The sequence below is a fragment of the Myodes glareolus genome, chromosome 6 (genome assembly GCF_982192425.1).
Source record: "Myodes glareolus chromosome 6, mMyoGla1.1, whole genome shotgun sequence".
NCBI lineage: Eukaryota > Metazoa > Chordata > Mammalia > Rodentia > Cricetidae > Myodes > Myodes glareolus.
Genome location: NC_142031.1, coordinates 9237939 through 9257847, shown reverse-complemented (window position 1 = coordinate 9257847; position 19909 = coordinate 9237939). Strand labels below are relative to the sequence as shown.

At 45.8% G+C, this 19909-nt stretch overlaps 1 protein-coding gene across 6 annotated transcripts in view; it reads right to left on the bottom strand.

The window, feature by feature from the left end:
• The window catches only part of Vps13d (vacuolar protein sorting 13 homolog D), a 222268-nt gene that overhangs the window by 160083 nt on the left and 42276 nt on the right, over window positions 1–19909 (bottom strand). For all 6 annotated transcript variants that reach the window (XR_015002163.2, XM_085690301.2, XM_048461274.3 and 3 more), the window contains exons 20-26: window positions 18568–18719; window positions 14544–15572; window positions 11011–11101; window positions 9283–9409; window positions 7417–7597; window positions 6030–6209; window positions 1788–2010 (exon numbers count right to left, since the gene is read on the bottom strand). Coding sequence is in view for 5 of the 6 variants with exons in the window: in XM_085690301.2 (XP_085546427.2) it covers window positions 1788–2010; window positions 6030–6209; window positions 7417–7597; window positions 9283–9409; window positions 11011–11101; window positions 14544–15572; window positions 18568–18719 (1983 nt within the window). In the remaining variant the exon portion in view is untranslated. The remainder of the gene's footprint in view (window positions 1–1787; window positions 2011–6029; window positions 6210–7416; window positions 7598–9282; window positions 9410–11010; window positions 11102–14543; window positions 15573–18567; window positions 18720–19909) is intronic.

The window sequence follows — 19909 nt, the reverse complement described above, 5'->3', positions numbered from 1 at the left end:
ATCTGTGAGAGAGGTGTAGAAAAGTAATGTCATGGCCACAGAGAGACTACAGGAACAGCTGTAGAACCTAGAACCACATGGAGACAGTGTGAAAACTACAGCCTTCATCCAAGGCCAGGTACCACTGATGAGAGAATTTTAGTCATCAACTGGGTAGGAGGAATGATGTTGGGACAGACATATTCCTGGAAAGACATTCCAAATATTTGTGTATATTTACACAAGTTCACATATATACACCTGTACAATGCCCACGTACATTCACTTGTGTGCAGAGGTCAAAGGTCAGTGTCTTATGTTGTCTTCCTCAATAGTTTGACACAACCTGGAGCTTACCCATTCAACTAGACTGGCTGACCAACAAGTCCCAGCGATCCCCCTGCCTCTGCCTTCCCAGCACTGGTATTATGGACATATGCCACTTTGCTCAGCTCTGTTGCTGTTACTATTTAACATGAGTGCTGGGGATTAAATGCCAGTCCTCGTGCTTGTGTGCGAGCCTTCTCCTGACTGAGCCATCTCCCTAGCCCACCCCCATCTCTTCTTATAGGCATCCACCTATATGTCAGGCTGGCTGCATGTCTAATCGTCACTGTCTTAACCACTTGTAGAGTGGGTCACAGCACCCCTCCAAGTACCACAGCACCCATCAGAGTTCAGAGACAGAGTCAAACCGGTCAATTGACTCCTTCCAAAATTCACCATCCTGCTCCACCACCTACTAGCTACCTGACGAGCAAAGTTACCTCATCTCTCTAAGCTTTCACCCCTCCCTCCCGTGAAGGGGAGATAAACGCTGAGCAGGGTGCTACAAGGATAAATCCATGCAAATAAACACAATGGCATCTGGTTCACTGATGTCCTGAAAAGAGAAATCCACAGCCATGAACACAATTATCTTTCATCAGCACAGCCATGAGTCTCTTTGGTCTCACCTCTAGGACTACAAGGTCCTGCACGGAGTCCACCAGACCTCAGGTCTACCTAGCAAAAGCAATCAGAACCTCCTTCAGCTGCCACCCTTCACTGCCCACGGTGCAGCCTCACTGGGCTCATCTCAGCCGCCCCGTATACTATGCTTCCCTCCCAGCTGAGTTCCTCAGAGAAGCACCTCACTTTCCAACATGGCATCCATCCACAACACACTGAAAACTTCAAGAGCACAGATTAGGCCCAGGTCAGATGACAGATTCTTATAGTCACAAGAGGGCAGAGTCACAACCCCAACACTGGAGAGGAAGAGGCAGAATGTAGAGGTCAGGCTACTTACAGAGCCCTAGACCAAAAAGCCCAAAGAGGGAAGGAGATAAAAATCAAAACCAAGAGTACCCATAGCAGGACGACTCAGACCAGAGAGTCATCTTATAGCACTTCCATCCTTCAGCCTGGCTGACACCAATCTTAGTGTCTTATTCTGGGGAACAAAACAGCAGCCTGCAAGGACTGGTCTGGATAACAACTTATGAGGACACAGGACTGGGGGGGGGGTGCTGTCACCATCTGCTGGGAGCCATGCAGACATGTAAGAGTAACACAGATAACCAAAAGCCTCTTCCTTTCTATCCCATCTAAATGAATCTACTTTAGAAGTTATCTGAGACCAAGCACACCTAAGACATTCATGCCTCAAAAGCAGCATGAGGCCTGCCTGGCCGTGGCACAGACGTCAGCCTCCATCACATCAAGCATCATGCCAGCCTCTGCCATGTCAACGCGGTCCACAGAGCTCCTGGAAGGGCTTCAGGGCAGCCCTACCTGCGCTGTGCAGCTCTTTCTTCTTCTCTTACCTGGGCTGCTGGAACTTTGGCTAACAGGTGGCATGGCCTGCTGCCCTCGCTGCTTGATGGAGGCACTGGGTACAAATTCACTCTTCAGGCTGCCAAGGCCCACTCCTGCAGGAGGCATCATGAACAGGCCCTGTCCATGGGGTCCCTTGGGATCCTCTGCGCTTGTCATCTTCTTCACGCTGCGTTTGGGCGTGCCTGTTGGAGAAGCTGAAGGCACAGATTCCTAGGAGGAATGAAAGGAAATTAGAAGGCAGAGATGAGGGGGTAGCAGGACCTTCACAGGCTCAGAAACCGCATCCTAGTCCCTAAGTTCTCAAAGACTGTAGCAGATCCACTGCCCTCAGACTCCAGGACCAAGAAAGTGGTGGCCGTGACACTTACCACCTCACACACTTATCTTCAAAAAATGTTACCAGAGATTACATTCCTGTTGAGAGCTACAGCAGCACGGCAAGAAGACACTGTCTTTTGGCTCAAGAACAAATACCAATTTCAGTCAAATTTAACCAAAGCAAATTTCTCAATCATACAATATATTTACTACTTTGGGGGAGAGAGCTTACTGTAGTCAAAAAAAAAAAAAAAATAATGTGTCTAGGGGACTGGAGAGGTGCCTAGGTATGGAAATGCTTCCCTAGTCTGCAAGGAGCCCTGGGTCAGATGCCCAGCACCCATAACTTGAAGTGCTGTCACACACCTGTAAGCCCAGGTAGCAGTGGAAGCAGTTCAAGGCTATCCTTGGCTACACAGCCTTCAACTGTTTGAGTTTGAAGCCAGCCTGGGATGTAAACAAAACGTATCTGATGGCAATATGATTGCAACAGAATTACCCCAGGAAGAAGTTTATGCATTCTGGTCTCCCCACATGCATTACATTTGCTATCTAAGTAACCTCAGAAATGAAACAGCAGGCAAACAGGAGGCTAGCTGCCCATGTCAGCTTCCTGCTCACATGGAGGAAAGCCAGTCCTGGGATTCTGTGGAAAGACAGGACTTTTTTCTTGCTGAGAGCTTTTAGTTGACTCCACAGACTGAGCCTGTCATTGGTGCTTCAACTTCTCCAGGTCCTCAGGACCCCTCAGAGCCCTGTCTGTGTGTGGCTTCTGCATCATGGGACAGCTCCTTCTGGTCCTGCCACATGCATGCTGGCGGCATGCAAAGCAATGGTTCTCTGCAGCTTACCACTACAAGGCTGACTCCTCAGCTTTGTTTGGACTAAAAGGTGAAAACCCTGTGATCTCTCCACTTCTTGAGCAGTAATTACAACTAACGGTAACACAAACTTCCTGCATTTTTCAAGAAAGATTGTTAGGTAGATGCTGTCCTATAAATGTTTCCACATGAAAACTGCCCTAGTGTTCTGTTGACCTCAACTGCAGGCAGCGTTTGTTGTCTTCCACTTCACTTCCCTCTACATCCTCTCTGTCGCTAGTTTAAATAAATCAACGGCTTCAGGAGATCAGGCTTTTGAGCAACTCTGCCTTAGAAATTATGGTTTAAGCAAAGCTATGGTTGAGAAAAAGAAAAGGCAAGGATACGCCAAAAATCCAAATATGTCTTCTGTCACATGGGGTTTTATAGGAAAGTGTCCCCACATTCGGAAGTCATAAAAGCTGAGGGCACACGTGCTCAGGCAATCTATAGGCTCCACATCAGGAGTATTTGCTGCTCTTGGGATGCTGGACTGAGTATTAGACTCACCTCACATGAGCAAGAACATCAAGAGGCAAGAGTAAATGCAAGGTGGAAAGGATCAACACAGAGACAGTCAGTCAACACTGGGCTTGTGAGGAGAGGTGACCTGCATGGCTAAGTGTACCAGATCACAGAGATCTGCACAAGTGACACACTCTACACAGCCTTATGGAATTCCACTCAACAACCACGAGTGGGTAACGCAGCAGTGTCCCTAGGATTTCTGGATATAAAATAAGGTCATTCAGGAAGTAGTAGCCAGGGCTAAAAAAACTCTTGATACAGACCTAAGAAAGGCTCCTCTACTCAGGCAAGAAGTAACTTCCCAAAGCAACCACACACAAAGCAATGAAGCAGGCCTCTCCGGCAGTGAGGCATTGCAAAGGGTCAGCATTTAGGGGTTTTGATTGGTTTTATTTGGTTCTATTTTAAGTACATGAGTGTGAACTGACTGCTGAATCCCATAAGGTTGGTTTTTTTGTTTTTTTCAAAATAACCAAGAGATGAAAGGGGGTTGAGAAAGACAGTGAGGGAGAGAGAAAAAGAGTGTGTGAGTGTGTGTGTGTGTGTGTCTGTGTTTGAGAGAGAGAGAGAGAGAGAGAGAGAGAGAGAGAGAGAGAGAGAGAGAGAGAGAGAAGCATCTACATTGTGCCTTAAAGAAAACGTAATCTTTGTAGGTGCGGCCACTTAATATAAAATCCTCAAAAACAAAGGCAGGCAAGTCTCGTCATTAAAATGCTATAACTTGTGCTGTTATTTGGCTGAACAAAAATAGGAATCTTTTTGTAAAAACATCTTGAAATAGTTTGGCAGTTCTTCATCCATGGCTAACTTTAGAGCACACTTGTCAGCTCAGACACAGATACATCTGATGCAGACAATGAGCCCATTCCTTTTTTCTGGAAAGGGAGAGAAACAAAACAGTGCGACTGAGCTAGACCTCTGACTACAGGGGACCCCTGCCTCAAGTATTTAGTGTGACCTCAAATACAGATATATGGAAGACACATTCCAAAGAGCCCGCCCACTATGTGACTCCTGGACCTCCAGGGAGGAAGAGGGCTGGAGATAAAGCGCTGTCATGAAGAGCCAGCTCATCAACAGAGCATGCGCACTGGGCGCACCATATACAAGAGAAGGACATGCTTCAATGCATGCGAGGGAAATCCCTGTGCTCTTCACCCTACAACACCCGTGCCCTACACACCTATGCATCCCACTCTTCAGCCATGCCTTTTCTCCGCTCCCCCCAAAGGAGCCAGCAAATGTGCTTCTTCCAAGCTCTATGAGCTCTTACAGCAACTTACTGGAGCTGAGGAGACATTGTGGGAACCGTATTGGTTAGTCAGAAGCGTGAGTCACCTAGACCTGTGGTTGGTATCCACAGTGGGCCCAAGCTGCACCATGACTGACCTGAACTCCCAGCAGGTTTCTAGAAAGGTAGAAAATGGAGGGGTAGGGAAGCCCGCACACAGCTGGTGTCAGGAATGCTATGAAGAAACAGGGTTTCTTTTTATATGCAGAGGAGTTAGCACCAAATGATATACAGTGGGTGTCCAACAAGCGTCAACTACCTACTGCTGTTTCTGCGGTTCTGATGAGCTAACGATCAAACCTTACACTCATCTCCTTGAGGCTTATCTCCTTCCTACATTAGTAGCTACTGGACGACAAACAGGCACAGCTGGCGGGGATTCCAGTCAGTGCTTTTCCCGCACACTACTGATGAGTTTGTACCAAATAAGCAGGGGAATGAGGCCCTTGAGACCAGCAAGGGGTGGTGAGAGCATACTGAGCAAGGCATCTGCTATTTAGAAATGTCACTCAGGCTCCAGGAAGGCAGACACCAGTGAGGGGACCAAAGTGTCTCCAAGGCCCACTCAGCTTTGGAGCTAACTGGCTGTTCATGCCTGGAGTCCTAGCTTTCCCAAATAGAGAGTGAAAAAGCTGGTAAAGGTTCAGCCAAGGACCTCAAACACGACAGGCAACAATGTCCAGGTCATTTCAATCTGCAGCAAGACATGATCTAACATTTTACCACTACGATATTTTTAAGAGTCTTCAGGTAAAAATGGGACCAAATCAGGAAAACTGCCCATCTAGAAAGGAATGTCTTTCTTCTTTAATTTACTATTCCTATGTAGGTGTATGATGTACGTGTGAGTGTGGGTACATGGGCAACAGCAAACAATTTCTGGAGGTCAGTTCTCTCCTTCCCCTATGGGTTCCAGAGACTGAACTCAGGTGGTCAGGGCTGGTGGCTATTCCACCCCTCCCCCATGCTCTTATACTTGTAGAGTGCACTGTAACCAACAGAAGACTGGACTCTCAGGGTTGTTGACTGAAACAAGTTCATTGCGCTTAATGGGGGTTACACTTAAACTATTGCAAGTTGAGAGGTTAGTTGAGATGTCAATAAAATGCTAAAGAAATCTTCCAGCCATGGGCCTCAAAGGTAACAGCAGCCTCTGAGCCATGGACTGGGGATTTTTCAGTTCACATCCAAATTCAAGCTAAACTGAAGAGCTGCAGATGCTGAGGGCTCACCTTATCTTGCAAAAAGGTTCCAGGAAAGCCAGCAAAGAGAAACTTGTTCTTTACTTTCAACTTGCCCAAATTTGCTACTATCAGATTATTTGATCTGGAACTTTCTGGGATGAGAAGCACCGGGGCACCAGCCTCAATATCCAGAAGAACTCTCGAGCATCGCTGAGCCTGGTCCCTCACCTGGTAATAGAGAAAAGTGCCCATAGGCTCAATTTTATAATCAGACATCCATGGGGATCAAAAACTTTCATAAACTTATACAGCAATTAAAGAATAGTTTATTTGTGGCCACTAGAGTAAATCAGAATAAGAAACAAAATAATAATGGAAAGCCCCCAAATATTTGGAAATTAATTTCATACTCCTAAATAACCTACAAATTAGAGAATAAATCATAAGAGAAATGGGGAAATATTTTTACAATAATGATGAAGAAAACAGATTATGAAACATGTGTGATGTAACAAGGACTCTTATCTTACCAACTACGTCATCTCTCCGGGTCTGTGCCGCTTTTAAATTTGTTTGATTAGTTTAGTGTTTGTTTGTTTGTTTGTTTTTCAAGACTGTAGACCAGGATGGTCTCAAAACCAAGAGATCTGCCTGCCTCTGCCTCTCAAGTGCGGGGATTAACAAGAAACGTCTGTGACACCACACCTAGCAATGTATTTAAGACACATAGGTCTGTGCCTGAATGTACATGTGTACTACATGAGTGCTTGGTGTGTAGGAAGGTAGAAGAGGCTATCAAAACCCCTGGAACTGTAGTTACAGACAGTTAATAGACACCATGTGGTGCTGTAAACCAAACCTAGGTCCTCTGCAAGAATAGCCAGAGTTCTTAACTACTGAGCCATCTCTCCAGCCCCTCGGTGCTACTTTTAAGAGAAAAATACAACCTTATAGTACAAAGGGCTTGGAGAGAGGGCATTCTAGGGACTAAACCTAGTGTGTCACTGAGCTACACCCATTAAAGGACTCTTTTTAATTTATTTATTATTTGTGTGTGTGTGTGTGTGTGTGCACATGCACCTATGTGTTGGGTGGGAGCATGCATTCCACAGCACACATGTAAAGGTCAAAAACGATTGTATAAGATTCCTGATGTCAACCTCTGATGCCTATATGTACCTGCATAAGCAAGCAAGCAAGCACATGTACACACACACCCCATACTGTTATTCTTTAGATGCCTATTTGTTTTTTTATCTGTAGACAGAAAGGATATAGATCAAGATGGAAGGAGACAAGAGAGAAAGTGAGGAGCTGGGAGAGGGGAACCATAATCAAAAAATATTCTATTAAAAAATCTATTTCCAATAAAAGAAAACAATTTTTTTAAAGTTCTATGGATCAGTCAAATTGAAAAAACCACTTGGCTACCCACCGTCTGACCCTCAACAGCAGCTCGCTGGCGCCCTAGGACATCCTGCAACTGAGTGAAGTGCTGGATGAAGGCCACCACCTCTGCCTGGAAGCGCTGTGTGTGCACATACTGCACAGAGGCCATCTGGAGGCTCACACGGATGTCATGCTCTCTCTGGAGCAGCGGGTCTGGCTGCCCATATCTGGAAGTTAGGAAAACAATAGGACTAAGACATCTGCAAGACTGGAGTAGTAGAAGAAAACTAAAGTTGACTTAAGTGATTCCCCTCCAATCTTTAGCTTTAGCTACTAAAATGGAAAACCCTTAAAACAAGTCTATTAATAATTTAATAAGGACATTAAACAAAAGTGTGGTGTGACACCCAAGCCTACAAACGGGGGCACTGCTGAGCACAAAACTCAATACACCTCCAGAAAACACCAGAGCCCCCTCAGTGCTGGCCTTGCACAGCCCCTCTGGTCCCTGCTGTAAGGACTGCAGCTGCTCCTGGCAGAGACTGTGACAATATGGGTTTGGGGAGTAATTTAAAAGCCACAGAAAAACAGAAGCAGCAAAGCTAGTGCTTCTAGAGAAAGGGGGCTTCTGAAAAACAGAGAGAAATTGCCTTTTTACATCAGTGAAATGGAGACGCTGTCATGTCGTTTGGAGATTCAAAGATGAACAGGGGACTTTAACAGTCACTCGGAATCTAATGAACTGTGATGCCAAGAAAGAAATGATCACACAGGACACAGTCAGCGGGGAAGAATTCGTATTTACTAGGGAAACCACTTTTCTATCAAGCAAAGAATTAAGGGATAGCACTAATCATCTCATTTGTTGTAGAACCATACCATTGGCATGTATAAAATAAGTAAATCACACTAAACTCTGAAGTCAAATTCTCAGCAGAGTGTAGCAACCTCTCAATGAGAAGTTCTCAGACCAGGGGAGAGTGAGCTTAGGGGATTCACTAGAGACTGAACCGAGCTTTGCGCAAGCTAACAAGCACTCTACCAGTAAGCTATATCCCCAGTCCACAGATGGTTTGGGGGGGAGCCATTTTTCTCAACACACTAAAAGTTGGGGGGGGGGCCTGAACAGAAGCCTTGACTGCATAATACCGAAGGGCGAGACGGTACAACCGCGCTTTCTAATACCTCTCAAGAAGCTGGAAATCTCATCCAGGAAAATCATACTTTAAAGGAAGCAGACAGGCCAAAACACACCTTCCAAAATCCAACAGGAATTCAGTTAAGTCATACTTATGAGCAAAAGGAGCACACTCGCATAACTCAGTGTGAGCAGGGCTCTCAGGCTGAAATCAGGCAAGAAAGCTCGGTGCTACATGGAAGCCTGGAGATTGCTCAGCTTAGGCCCCCATTACAGACAGAGGAAAGGTGGAACAGAGATTAAGTGACTTGCTTCAGGTCACACAAGTTGGTAGGAACTGACAGAACCAGGGTCTTCTAATAATTCGGATTATTTCAATCCTATCCCATATGCTCATGACACTAAGTTATCTCCAATGCAAATCTTCTTTAATAAAATTCAATATAAATCAGGACTCCTCACAAGCTAGATCTTTTTAATTTTACTTAAGAAAGTAAAATTTTTTTCACTGTTTAGTCAGTAAGAATCTCAAACACTGAGCTGTCACCAGATTGGCGAGCAGGGTTTGAACCCCAGATAGTGGGAGGAGAGCAGCAGCTCCACAAGCTGTCCCCTGACCTCCACACTCACGCTGTGGGAGACACAGAGAATAAACACATGTAAAACAGCGTTTAAAAGGGACTCCAACCAGCAGTGATGGTGACAGAGCCGGAGAACGTGGATGTTCTACAGCAAGGGACCCGAACAGCTAGAGAGAAGACATGCATGCTTTACTTGAAAGTCTGGAAGATGAGCGCCTCTTCTCCACTTGTGGTGAAGCGCTCTCTGTAGAAGTCTCCGTGTGGCGTGAGGTCACTCAGGGACAGGCTCCCAATGCTTCCCTGCAAGGCCAGGTCTCCCTCTATAATTAGAAACACATGATTATGTTAAAATTAGAACACATGATTATGGACATATTCTAAAAGTGTTTAATGTATCTCAATTAAAACAGACATGCACCTGCCTCAGACTTCCACTTTTTAATCAAACTAAATGTCAGAGGTAAATTTCCAGATGCCAAGACCCCAGAAAAATGTTTGATGTGCTATTTCTAAGGGTGTCAATGTCAAAGTCTAAAGGAGTTGAACAAGTCTAAACGACAACGTCTACACAAGCCAGCAACACCACATACTAAAAGGCACATCTACAATGGGAAAGAAATTAAACTAATGCATTTCCAACTTAAAGACAATACACTGGCAGCTGCAGATAGGCCAGAGCACTGGCTACAAGTGAGAGGACCATCACCAGGTCTTTTCATACTGGGAATAAAAGAACAAGGGAGGAAGTGCCTGTGTCAGCTGCTCAAGCAACACTGAGTGGGCTTGCAGTGACTTGACAAAAGAAGAAAATCAGCTGCGCGTGGGGACGACGGTGCTGACACAGATTGGAAGTGAGTCTGCTGCCAGGAGCACAGCCCGGGGTAAGAGGGCACTTGTACTGGAACGTGAGCATAAAATGGTCCTTCCTGCAGGGTACAGGGGCTGGTATACACCTGTAATCGCAGTACTCAGGAGGCAGAGGCAGGTGGATCTCTAGGAGTTGAAGCCTGGTCTCATGGAAGTTCCAGGGCAGTAACTGAACTGCTATTTCTACAGGACAAAACCAATCGTAACTTGACCCAGCTGTCACCATGATCACCAAGGTATACATACACCTCTGCCAGGCCAGGTCAGCTCCCCAGGGATTCAAAGGCATCTATTTATTTTTTTGATTCCTAATGTTCACTAACAAAGATGGCATGATTCTCCCTATTAAAGACCACTCTTCTAGGATGCCTTTCTAAAATAATGCCAGGCACAAGACCTCTGAATCAGTTTCTTCTCCAGATGATAGTCTTTATTTCATGGCAGTGTCAGCATCTTGGTCTTCACTACTGTGCTACACATTCCTTCAGGAAGGGGAGTGTTTGAGCTCATGCTTTATAAACCCTATCACTTAGAACATGCTGCTGTTCTAGTAAGAATTCCAACCTGCAAAAGCCCACCAGAAAGAGGCCAGCTTTGCTACCATACCCTGCTGCAGAAACCACACCCTCTCTTGGCAGCACCCCTACTTAATAGGACTAACAAAATGAGCTTGTCCCATTTTCCCACAGACAGCCTTTTGACCTGCCTGTCTTCCAGATCTTAATTATTAATTTCTCCCCATTTCACTCTCAAAACTATCCCAATTGAAAAAAAAATTATCTGGTCACACTACATAGATAAATGCTAGGGGCCCTTAGGATGAGATGGGAGAGGAACAGGGAGAAAGTTGTACCATTACCTGCCATTGTAATAAGCCATCTGGATAATGCTGATCCCAAAGCCAGGATTTGGGACTACCACCAAATGATGGCCATACCAATACCCACTGTCAAGTCACAGATGTACACCTTATCAGTGTGTGAGGACAACTAGTTTTGTGCTGGGTGTTAGAATACTTACCAAGATCGTGGGTGTTTGGTTTTGCCCCACTTACCAATCATCTCCACATGTGCTACTAATTTGGACACATTTGCTTTAGCCAGCTCACTGGTGGCCTTGCTCAGCACAAGAGAAAGCGAATGAACCTAGGACACAAGGTACAAAACAAAAAGCAAGTCAATGAGGGAACAAGAAACAGCAGGACAGAATGGGTGAGAATGGGGACAGGCTCGGAAAGGTGAAGGTAAATCTTATTTGTGTGTGTGTGTGTGTGTGTGTGTGTGTGTATCTGGGCTTGCATATGTGTTTGGAGGTCAGAGGACAATCTGTGGGAATGAATCTTCTCTCTTTCCACTTCTCCTTCTACTCTGTACGTCCTTAAACCTCCTGAGCCACCTCACCAGCTCAAGCCTTCTCATGGTGCCAATTTCATTTGTGCTCAAAGCAGATCTGCTAAGCAGGTGCATAAGGAAGGAGTTCCAATTTCAGATTCTGTGGTCACCTCTACATTCCTCTATTGGTGGGGAAATGTTACATGGTATAAAACAAGGTTTCCCATCTTAGCACTGCTAGCAGTGCATAGCTCTGTAATGACTCACAGATCTGCAAAGAAAGGTCTCATCTATAAAATCTATGTAGGCAAATGACAAGAACGACCTGGAATTCTGCCTAACGCCTTTGAACCCACATTGAACAGAGGTCTCTGTCCACAATGGAACTTCAGGCGGACAGGGACAGCGTCCTCTTGTCTCAAGAATAGAACTCTCTAATAGAGGCTACACTAAAGTACTTATGTCTAAGAATTTGCTGGGTCAGTCCCCAGCTCCTCCAGCTTAGTGGCCAGGCTCTGACAGAAGAGAAGGAAGGAGCAAAAGATGGAAGAACATGTGTGCCGCACAGTCCTTTGTCCTTCAAGTCTCCACAGAGTAGGAGGAGCTCAGGCACTGACAGATGGGTAGGAAACTGGCAGAGCAGGTGACCTAAGTTCTCATTCCTCTGACAGGGATCACAGAAGTATCTCAAGACATCAAGGTCACAGAAGAAGGGAAAATAAAATCCTTAAGCATTGAGTCTCTAAGGATTACACTTTAGACCCTAAGTCTAAAAATGCTTTGTTGGAAGGGACCCAGCTGTTGCCACCTGAACCAACTTCATGGCATGGTACCTTTGCATCACTGAGAAAGGACCTCTGCCTCCAAGTGACAGGAAGCACTTGCCACTTCGGTGCCATGTCCTCTCCAGGAAGTGCATCTGAATCAGACCACACACTACTTTCTAATCCCAAAAGCGATTGGAGTCATGTGGGGAAGCAGGACTACCAACATATGAAGTCCACCCCAACACAAGTCCAGGTTCCCTAGCAGGTCAATGCACAGGGTGCTGGGGAGACACAAGAGGCATGGCTCACTTTACACACAAGAGACTAAGGAAACAGTAAATGAACACGTGAACCCATGTGCACACTGATTCGGATTTTCATGAGTTGTTTTATTTATGTCTTCTTACTTTGTAGCTGAGAAATCGTCTCTCTCAGTAAAGCCTGGCACTGCAGAGACCACAGGAAAGGCCTGGAGCCTCTCAAATCACACACGCCTTCACAATTCATCCAGAAAAAAGGCATTCATGCAACATTCTGGAAATCTGAGTGTGGCCTGATGGTGTTATATAACACTTTCCGTCTGTCAGTGCAGCAAGACGGACAATGATTGTAATTTTGTAAGAAAAATGTCCATTTTTTTTCTAGAAACAAATGTGGAGGTGTAAAGGTATCTTAAAAAATTTAAAATCTTACTTTATTTGTGTGTGTGTGTGTGTGTGTGTGTGTGTGTGTGTGTGTGTGTGTGTGTGTAAGCATGCATGTGTACACGAGGAGGTCCGAGGACAACTTCCAGGGGTCAGACCTCTCCTGCTCCCGTGTGAATCATCAAGCCTAACAGCAGACACCTCTACCCGCTGGACAATCTGACCTGCCCTGGAATCTGCTTTAAAAGACTCCAGTGAAAAGGGAATACAGGTAATGTGAGGGATTTTAGTGGAAAAAATATTGAAGGTCATGACTCATTTCTTCCACTGTGATATATTACAAATCCATCATAAAAATGTTCAAAAATCCATGTCTCAAAAAATACATTGTGGGGCTGGAGAGATGGCTCAGAGGTTAACAGTACTGACTGCTCTTCCAGAGGTCCTGGGTCCAATTCCCAGCAACCACATGGTGGCTCACAGTCATCTATAATGAGATCTGGTGCCCTCTTCTGACATGCAGACAAAATGTTATGTACATACTAAATAAATCTTAAAAAAAATAAATACAGCCCTGTGCTTGTAGAGCAGCAGTGTAAACAAAGCCCCCAGAAGCGCACCACATCTTACCATAGCAGGGAAGGATTCCTGAGGCAGAGCCACCTTTATAACATATCAAATGCACCAAAGAATGGATGAACACTGCCACTTCCAGTCACCTTGCTAGACCCCAGAGCCTTAGAGCGCAGCCAAGTAATATGTTCACCATCCCACTGAGCAAGAGAGAGAGTTGGCTTTTCAGCCAACTAAGTAAGAGGCAGAACAGCCCCCGACCCTACTCATGCCCCCATCTCTCCTCCCAGGCATCTTCTTCTAGAGGAATGAAGCCTGCTGTGAGTTAGAGAAGCAAGACAACACCAACATGGGGTAACAGAGTTCCCTTCCTGGCTGCTCTCAGCAGTGCATGCAAGACCCCATGCGCCAAGACATACAGATAAAGACCTTCCTCCCCAGGCATACAGAAGTGACCAGCTGCTACTACACAGGTGCCAGAACTCTAGACAGGCCTCATAACTTACAACAAGCCTGAATTGCCCTTCGCAGTCAACTCGGCATGTCTGTCTACTGTTCCATCACACGGCAGACTGCCTTAAATCTAGTCTTAAATGCTACCCTTATGGGTTTTTTAATAGTTACAATAAGAATATCAAGATTAGGTTCCAAGCATGGTAATCCATATCATAGTGGAAACTGTGATTCGCTGGATACTTGCTATGTGCCACATACCATGTGGAGGGTCGTACATTAATGCTTGGGACACAACACCCAGTACACTGATGAGAAAGCCTGAGGGGAAGAGGGTCCCAGGCCACAGCCACAGTACAAGGGCCAGGACTCCCACAGGCCATCTAACTTTGCCCAATGCACGCTGTGGCACGCTGCGGTGAGCCCAGTGACAGTCAGTGATGCTGTGAGAGGGTAGGGAACTAACAAGGAAGCCATGCACAGAAGTTGTATAGAAGAAGCCTGCAACCGTGCACAGACTCGTGGCTAAGTGGTGCACACAGCCCTCATGTCAGCACAGAAGATGGACAGAGAGAAAACAAAGGAAAGGAAAAAGGATTCCCTGGAATCACATGGCTGGGGGGAAGACAAGATGCTTAAACTACATATTCTCTCTGCCTCCAGATGAACTTTACAACAAAGCCCTTTCCAAGACATTGATGTCACTAATGTCTGTATTTCTCAACAGCCAAATGGAGACTACACAGCTCTTTTCCAGGACAAATGGAAAATGTTCACATTTAGATATGATTCAAACTCATTTTCAGAGTGTAACGATACCTTGAGATCCAGCTTGGAGTTCACAGGCTCCTGGAGCTCAGACTCCATGGAAGTGCTGGATTCCGACTTCACATTCTGTAGAGGGCCCTCAGGTGGTACCTTCATGGCATGGTTGTCTGCAGTGGAGCCAATTCCAAAAAAGTCCAGAATCACCACCCAGGTTTGCAGGGTGATCAGCACATCCAAGCAATTAAAGTCAACGTCGACGCTCCGGTTAACGCGATTGTAACTAGAAGAGAATTCTGGGTGCTTTTTATCCACCAAGAATATATTGATATGGACCAAGGAATCATCAAATTTATTCTTTCCAGCAAGCTTGGGCTCGTCCACTGTGGGAGAAGGAGGTGGGGTCAGAGGGTAGCTGTTCTCCTGAACTTCCTTTTGCTTTTTCCGCGATGTGGAGATGGGTCTTTGATACAACTGAAAGACATTGGGAGCTTCCTCCATGTGGGAAGGGAGAGACCGGGGCATGTCAGGATACTCCACAGTGGATACCAAAGGGCAGGACTGGGAGAGATACTCCTTCTGTGATAAGCTAGACGGCTTGGGAGCCCCTCGAGACACCATCAGGCTCTTATACTTGGAGTCTGGATTCTTCTCCAGTAAGTCTTCCATGAGGAGCGAGCGCAGGGCAATCTGAATGGATAAGGTCTGCGGATGGTCTTTACTGAACTCCACCTCAAAATCCTGAAACTTCAAGCTCACCAGTCCTTGGGCTCCCAAAGTCAGGTCCCCACTCAGCTGAACCTGCAGCTCTGATATACAGAAGTTGGCCTGAATCTGAGTGAAGGCTTTGGCTTCCTTCACAGACAAGGACTTCTGGGAGGTGCTAGAGAAGCTGGAGTGGCTGAACAATCCGTTGTCCTTCCTCGCCGCAGAAGGATCTCCACAGGAACTAAGAGGGGGCAAGGGGGAGGTAGGGCAGGGGGAGGATGGGGTACTGGTTGCAAACTTATTCAGATCTTCACTGTACACAAGGTTGTCCAGCGTCTGTAAAACCTGCTCATACACGTGCTTTGCTAACACCACCTGTATTCAAAGGAACAACCCAGTTACTCCAGAATCATTTTTTAAAACGGATTTGTAATTCTGTGTATGGGAGGCTATACAGGAGTGCAGGTGCTCATGAAGGTTAGAAGAGTCAGACCCCTCCCCCACATATGCCACCCCACCCTGAAGTTACAGGCAGCTGGCAGCTGCCCAACATAGAGGCTGGAAACCTAACCCAGGTCTTCTGGAGAGCAGAGAGTGGCCCTTGCCACGGAGCCACCTCTCCAGTCCCCAACACTATTCTTATCACACAGACCCTAAACTCCCAGTTGGTGTTTCTGTTTACCAAGAGGCTCTACATGAGCTGGTATCAAGGCCCATCATTTCTATTTCATCCTTTCTTCTTTCCACCCACTTCTATTCACGAGGCTCTCCCTAGCCCCTTGCAGAATAATCTATGCACATCAACATGTGAGTGCTCCTTGTATGCTCGAGAAGGCAAAGATACTCTTTCTAACCACACAAAATAACTGCAGAAAGCAAGAAGGAGACTTCTAAGAGTCTATGTGGGCACAGCAGAGGACTGAATGCGAGACTGTACACTACTGCAGAGTCGGCGGGACAGGCAGGACTGTGGGTACTGTTCAAACCATGATGCTCATCTGCAGTTATGCTTTCCTCGGGTTTCATTGTTGGGGCTGGGATGGGACCCAGAGCCCTGAGCATGATAGGCAAACACTGTCACTGAGCTGCACCCCCGGCTTCTTACTCTCTTTTAGTTAGAATTTCTTATTTAAAAATATTTTCAAGTACATCTTTTTTACTAATTAAGGGCAATTAACAGAGGGATTCCAACTCATAGATAGAGAAATTTTGACAGACTTGGAAAGTGACCGTTCTATAACCCCTAATTTAATCTTCATCCCCACAGAGTTCATTAGTGGAATGATGCAACAGAAATGACTGACAGGGAATTTTACAAGTGAAGAGATCGGGCTCTTTCCACCTACACACCCTCGTCAAATGCAGACATTGTGTGACAGATATAATGGAACCGGAGGTGCACGACAGCACCTGTGACGGTCTAGGCAAAAGAGAAGAAGAACCAAGAAAAGACCCAGAATGCAGAGAGGCCTGTGTAGTTCACAGCAGAAACATGTTCAGAAAGACACAACAACAACCAGTGCTGTAGAACACTATTTAAGCTGTGTTGCTTTTGTTTAGGCTGCACTTGTTTTACTCTGTGAAGCTGTGATTCTCTGTCTGTCTAACACACCTGATGGGCTAAAGAGAAGAATGGCCAACAGCAAGGCAGGAGCAAGGATAGGCAGGGCTGGCAGGCAGAGAGTAAAGAGAAGGAGAAGCGAGGAAGAAGAGGGGCAATGAGAGAAAGGGGGAGGAGGACATCAGGGCAGCCACCCACCAGCCACAGAGTAAGAGTGAAAGTAATATATACAGACATAAGGATAAAGCCGGGGGGAGGGAGGTGTAAAAGGTAGATGGAATCATTTAAGTTAAAAAAAAAAAAAACCTGGCTATAAACAAGCCAAGCTAGGGCCGGCCATTCATAACTAAGAATAAGCCTCCCTGTGTGATTTATTTGAGAACTGGGTGGTGAGATGTCAAAAGGAGTAAAACATCACGCAACAGATGCTCTTACAAAGGACCCAAGTTCAATTCCCAGCACCCATACTCCCAACCATCTGTAACTTCAGTCCCAAGGGAGTTGATGACCTCTTCGGGCCTTTGTGGGCACTAGGCACACATGTGGTTCACAGACATACATGCACATAAAACACCCATACATGTAGAATAAAAAAATTAATTGAGAGAGAGAGATCTGGGGAAGGTTTCTCACCCAAAGACCCACACCTAGGAGCCACATATACCAACAGAGACAGAAATACGTAATCCTGAGTTACTTCAGAGCAGCTGAAAGACAAACCCGTCACCAACTACACTGACAAAGGATCTTGACAGATGGTCAACTGTCCTAAGATCCAAAGGACACATGTTTTCTAGCCTTACTCTTTCCTCTAGTACTGTGAAGTCAGAAAGGAAAAAAAAATGTCACTTACGAAGGAGAATGGGTATATGCACAGCTCACACACATGCACGCTATCTCGCCCAATCAGCTCAGAGAGGGCAAGCCTAACTCTACTGAAAGGATCTGTCAATGGCTTAGATCACACAGTTCTACAGTTTGTCTACGTGTGTACAAAGTGGGGTAAGAACTGCTTCCTCCTGGGAAGCAGCAACTGGCTTTGGGGTATGAGATTGGAGACCCACTTTCTTCCCCTGTGACACAGGAAGAAAGTCACTGCCCAGGGACAGAATGAGATGACAAAAGGATGGATACCATTACTGAGGGATCCTGGCACTCAGGGTCAGCCTGGGTTACAGAGCGCCTCTGTGTCTAATAGAACAAGCTAGCAACAACATGAATTTTCAACATATATTTTCCTTCCAATGCTTAATATACATAAATATATACCATTATAATCTGAGTACTATATACAATATAAATATAAAATAAATACAGATGGGCTGAAGAGATGGCTTAGCAATTAAAAGCATTTGATGCTCTTGCAGAGGACTTGGTTTCAATTCCTCACAACCACATAGAAGCTCACAATCATCCACAACTCTAGTTCCACAGAATCAGGCCCTCTCATCTGGCCTCCTTGGACAACAGACTACACACACACACACACACACAAACACACACAAAACAGTCACACACATAAAACTTAAATAAACACCAACTAAATGCCCCTAATCTGAAATCCAAAATACCCCAGAAATCTGAAGCTTTCTGATAGCTAATCCAACATTCAAAAGGTTACCAACCTAAGAACATTTCAGACGCCAAATTAGACACCAGAGATGCTTGACCATAAAGGCTTGGAAATGTCTTAAATACACAAAGTTCCAAAAGCTAAAATGCATCAGGCCTTCCACATCTCAGATGATGAACACAACCTGATTGGATCTCAGCTGCCCTGACCTGAAAATCAATCCTGTGTTTATTTACCTGAACTGGGTTGACGAATTTTCCTTCAATCTTCATGATGCTGGATGTCCCCAGGTCATCTGGACTGAGGGAAAATGTCAGCTCGGACTCTCTCTCGATGGGGATCTTCTCCAGTTTAAACTGGATGGTGGTGTTGTTCAGGATATGAAAGGCTGGCAGAAGGGATATGAAAGGCAATGACAGACCATGAACACTAATACCTGGTTTGTTATTGATAATCAAGTGTCCTGTATATAAAATGAAGCCCAGGGATTCTCTGATGCTGGGTTGGTCTAGAACTGAGACCAAAACTCACAACAAGCCAGATGGTGGTGGCGCATACCTTTAATCCCAGCACTTGGGAGGCAGAGTTCGAGGCCAGCCTGTTCTATAGAGTGAGTTCCAGGATAGGCACCAAAGCTACACAAAGAAACCCTGTCTCAAAAGAAAAAAAAAAAAAAAGACTCACAACAAGCAGAACCACAAGACAAGTTTACACAAGGGGAAAAGAAGGTTTCAGAAGGATAGATATGGGAGCAGGGAAGTATATATCTCAACTAAGGGAGCCATTTTAGGGTTTACAAGAGACTTGATTCTAGAGGGGTTCCCAGGTCCAAGGAGAGATCCCCAGATTGTTCCCTGGACAGCAGAGGAGAGGGTGCCTGAACTGGCCTTGGCCCATAACCAAACTGATGAATATTTTGCATATCACCATAGAACCTTCATCTGGTGATGGATGGAGATAGAGAAAGAGACCCACATTGGAACACTGGACTTAACTCCCTAGGTCCAAAGGAGAAGCAGAAGGAGGGAGAATGTGAACAAGGAAGACAGGATCAGAGGGAACCTTCACCCGACAATAGATGGAGATTGAGACAGAAACCCACATTGGAGCACTGAACTGAGCCCCCAAGGTCTAAATGAGGAGCAGGAGGAGGGAGAACATGAACAAGGAAGGCAGGACTGTGAGGAGTGCGTTCACCCACTGATACAAGGGGACTGATCTAATGAGAGTTTACCAAGGCCAGCTGGACTGGGACTGAACGAACACGTGATCAAACCGGATTCTCTGAATGTGGCCGGCACGGGGACTGTCTGAGAAGCCGTTGATAATGGCACTGGGACTTCTTTCCTCTACATGTACTGGATTTTTGGGATCCTAGTCTGTTTGGATGCTCACCTTCCTAGACCTGGAGGGAGGGGGGAGGAACTTGAACTTCCCACAGGGCAGGAAACCCTGACTACTCTTAGGGCTGGAGAGGGAGGAGGAGAGGGACTGGGGGGAGTGGGAGGGTATTGGGAGGAGGGGCGGAAGTGGAAACTTTTATAAATTAATAAAAAGGAAAAAAAAGAAAAAAAGGAA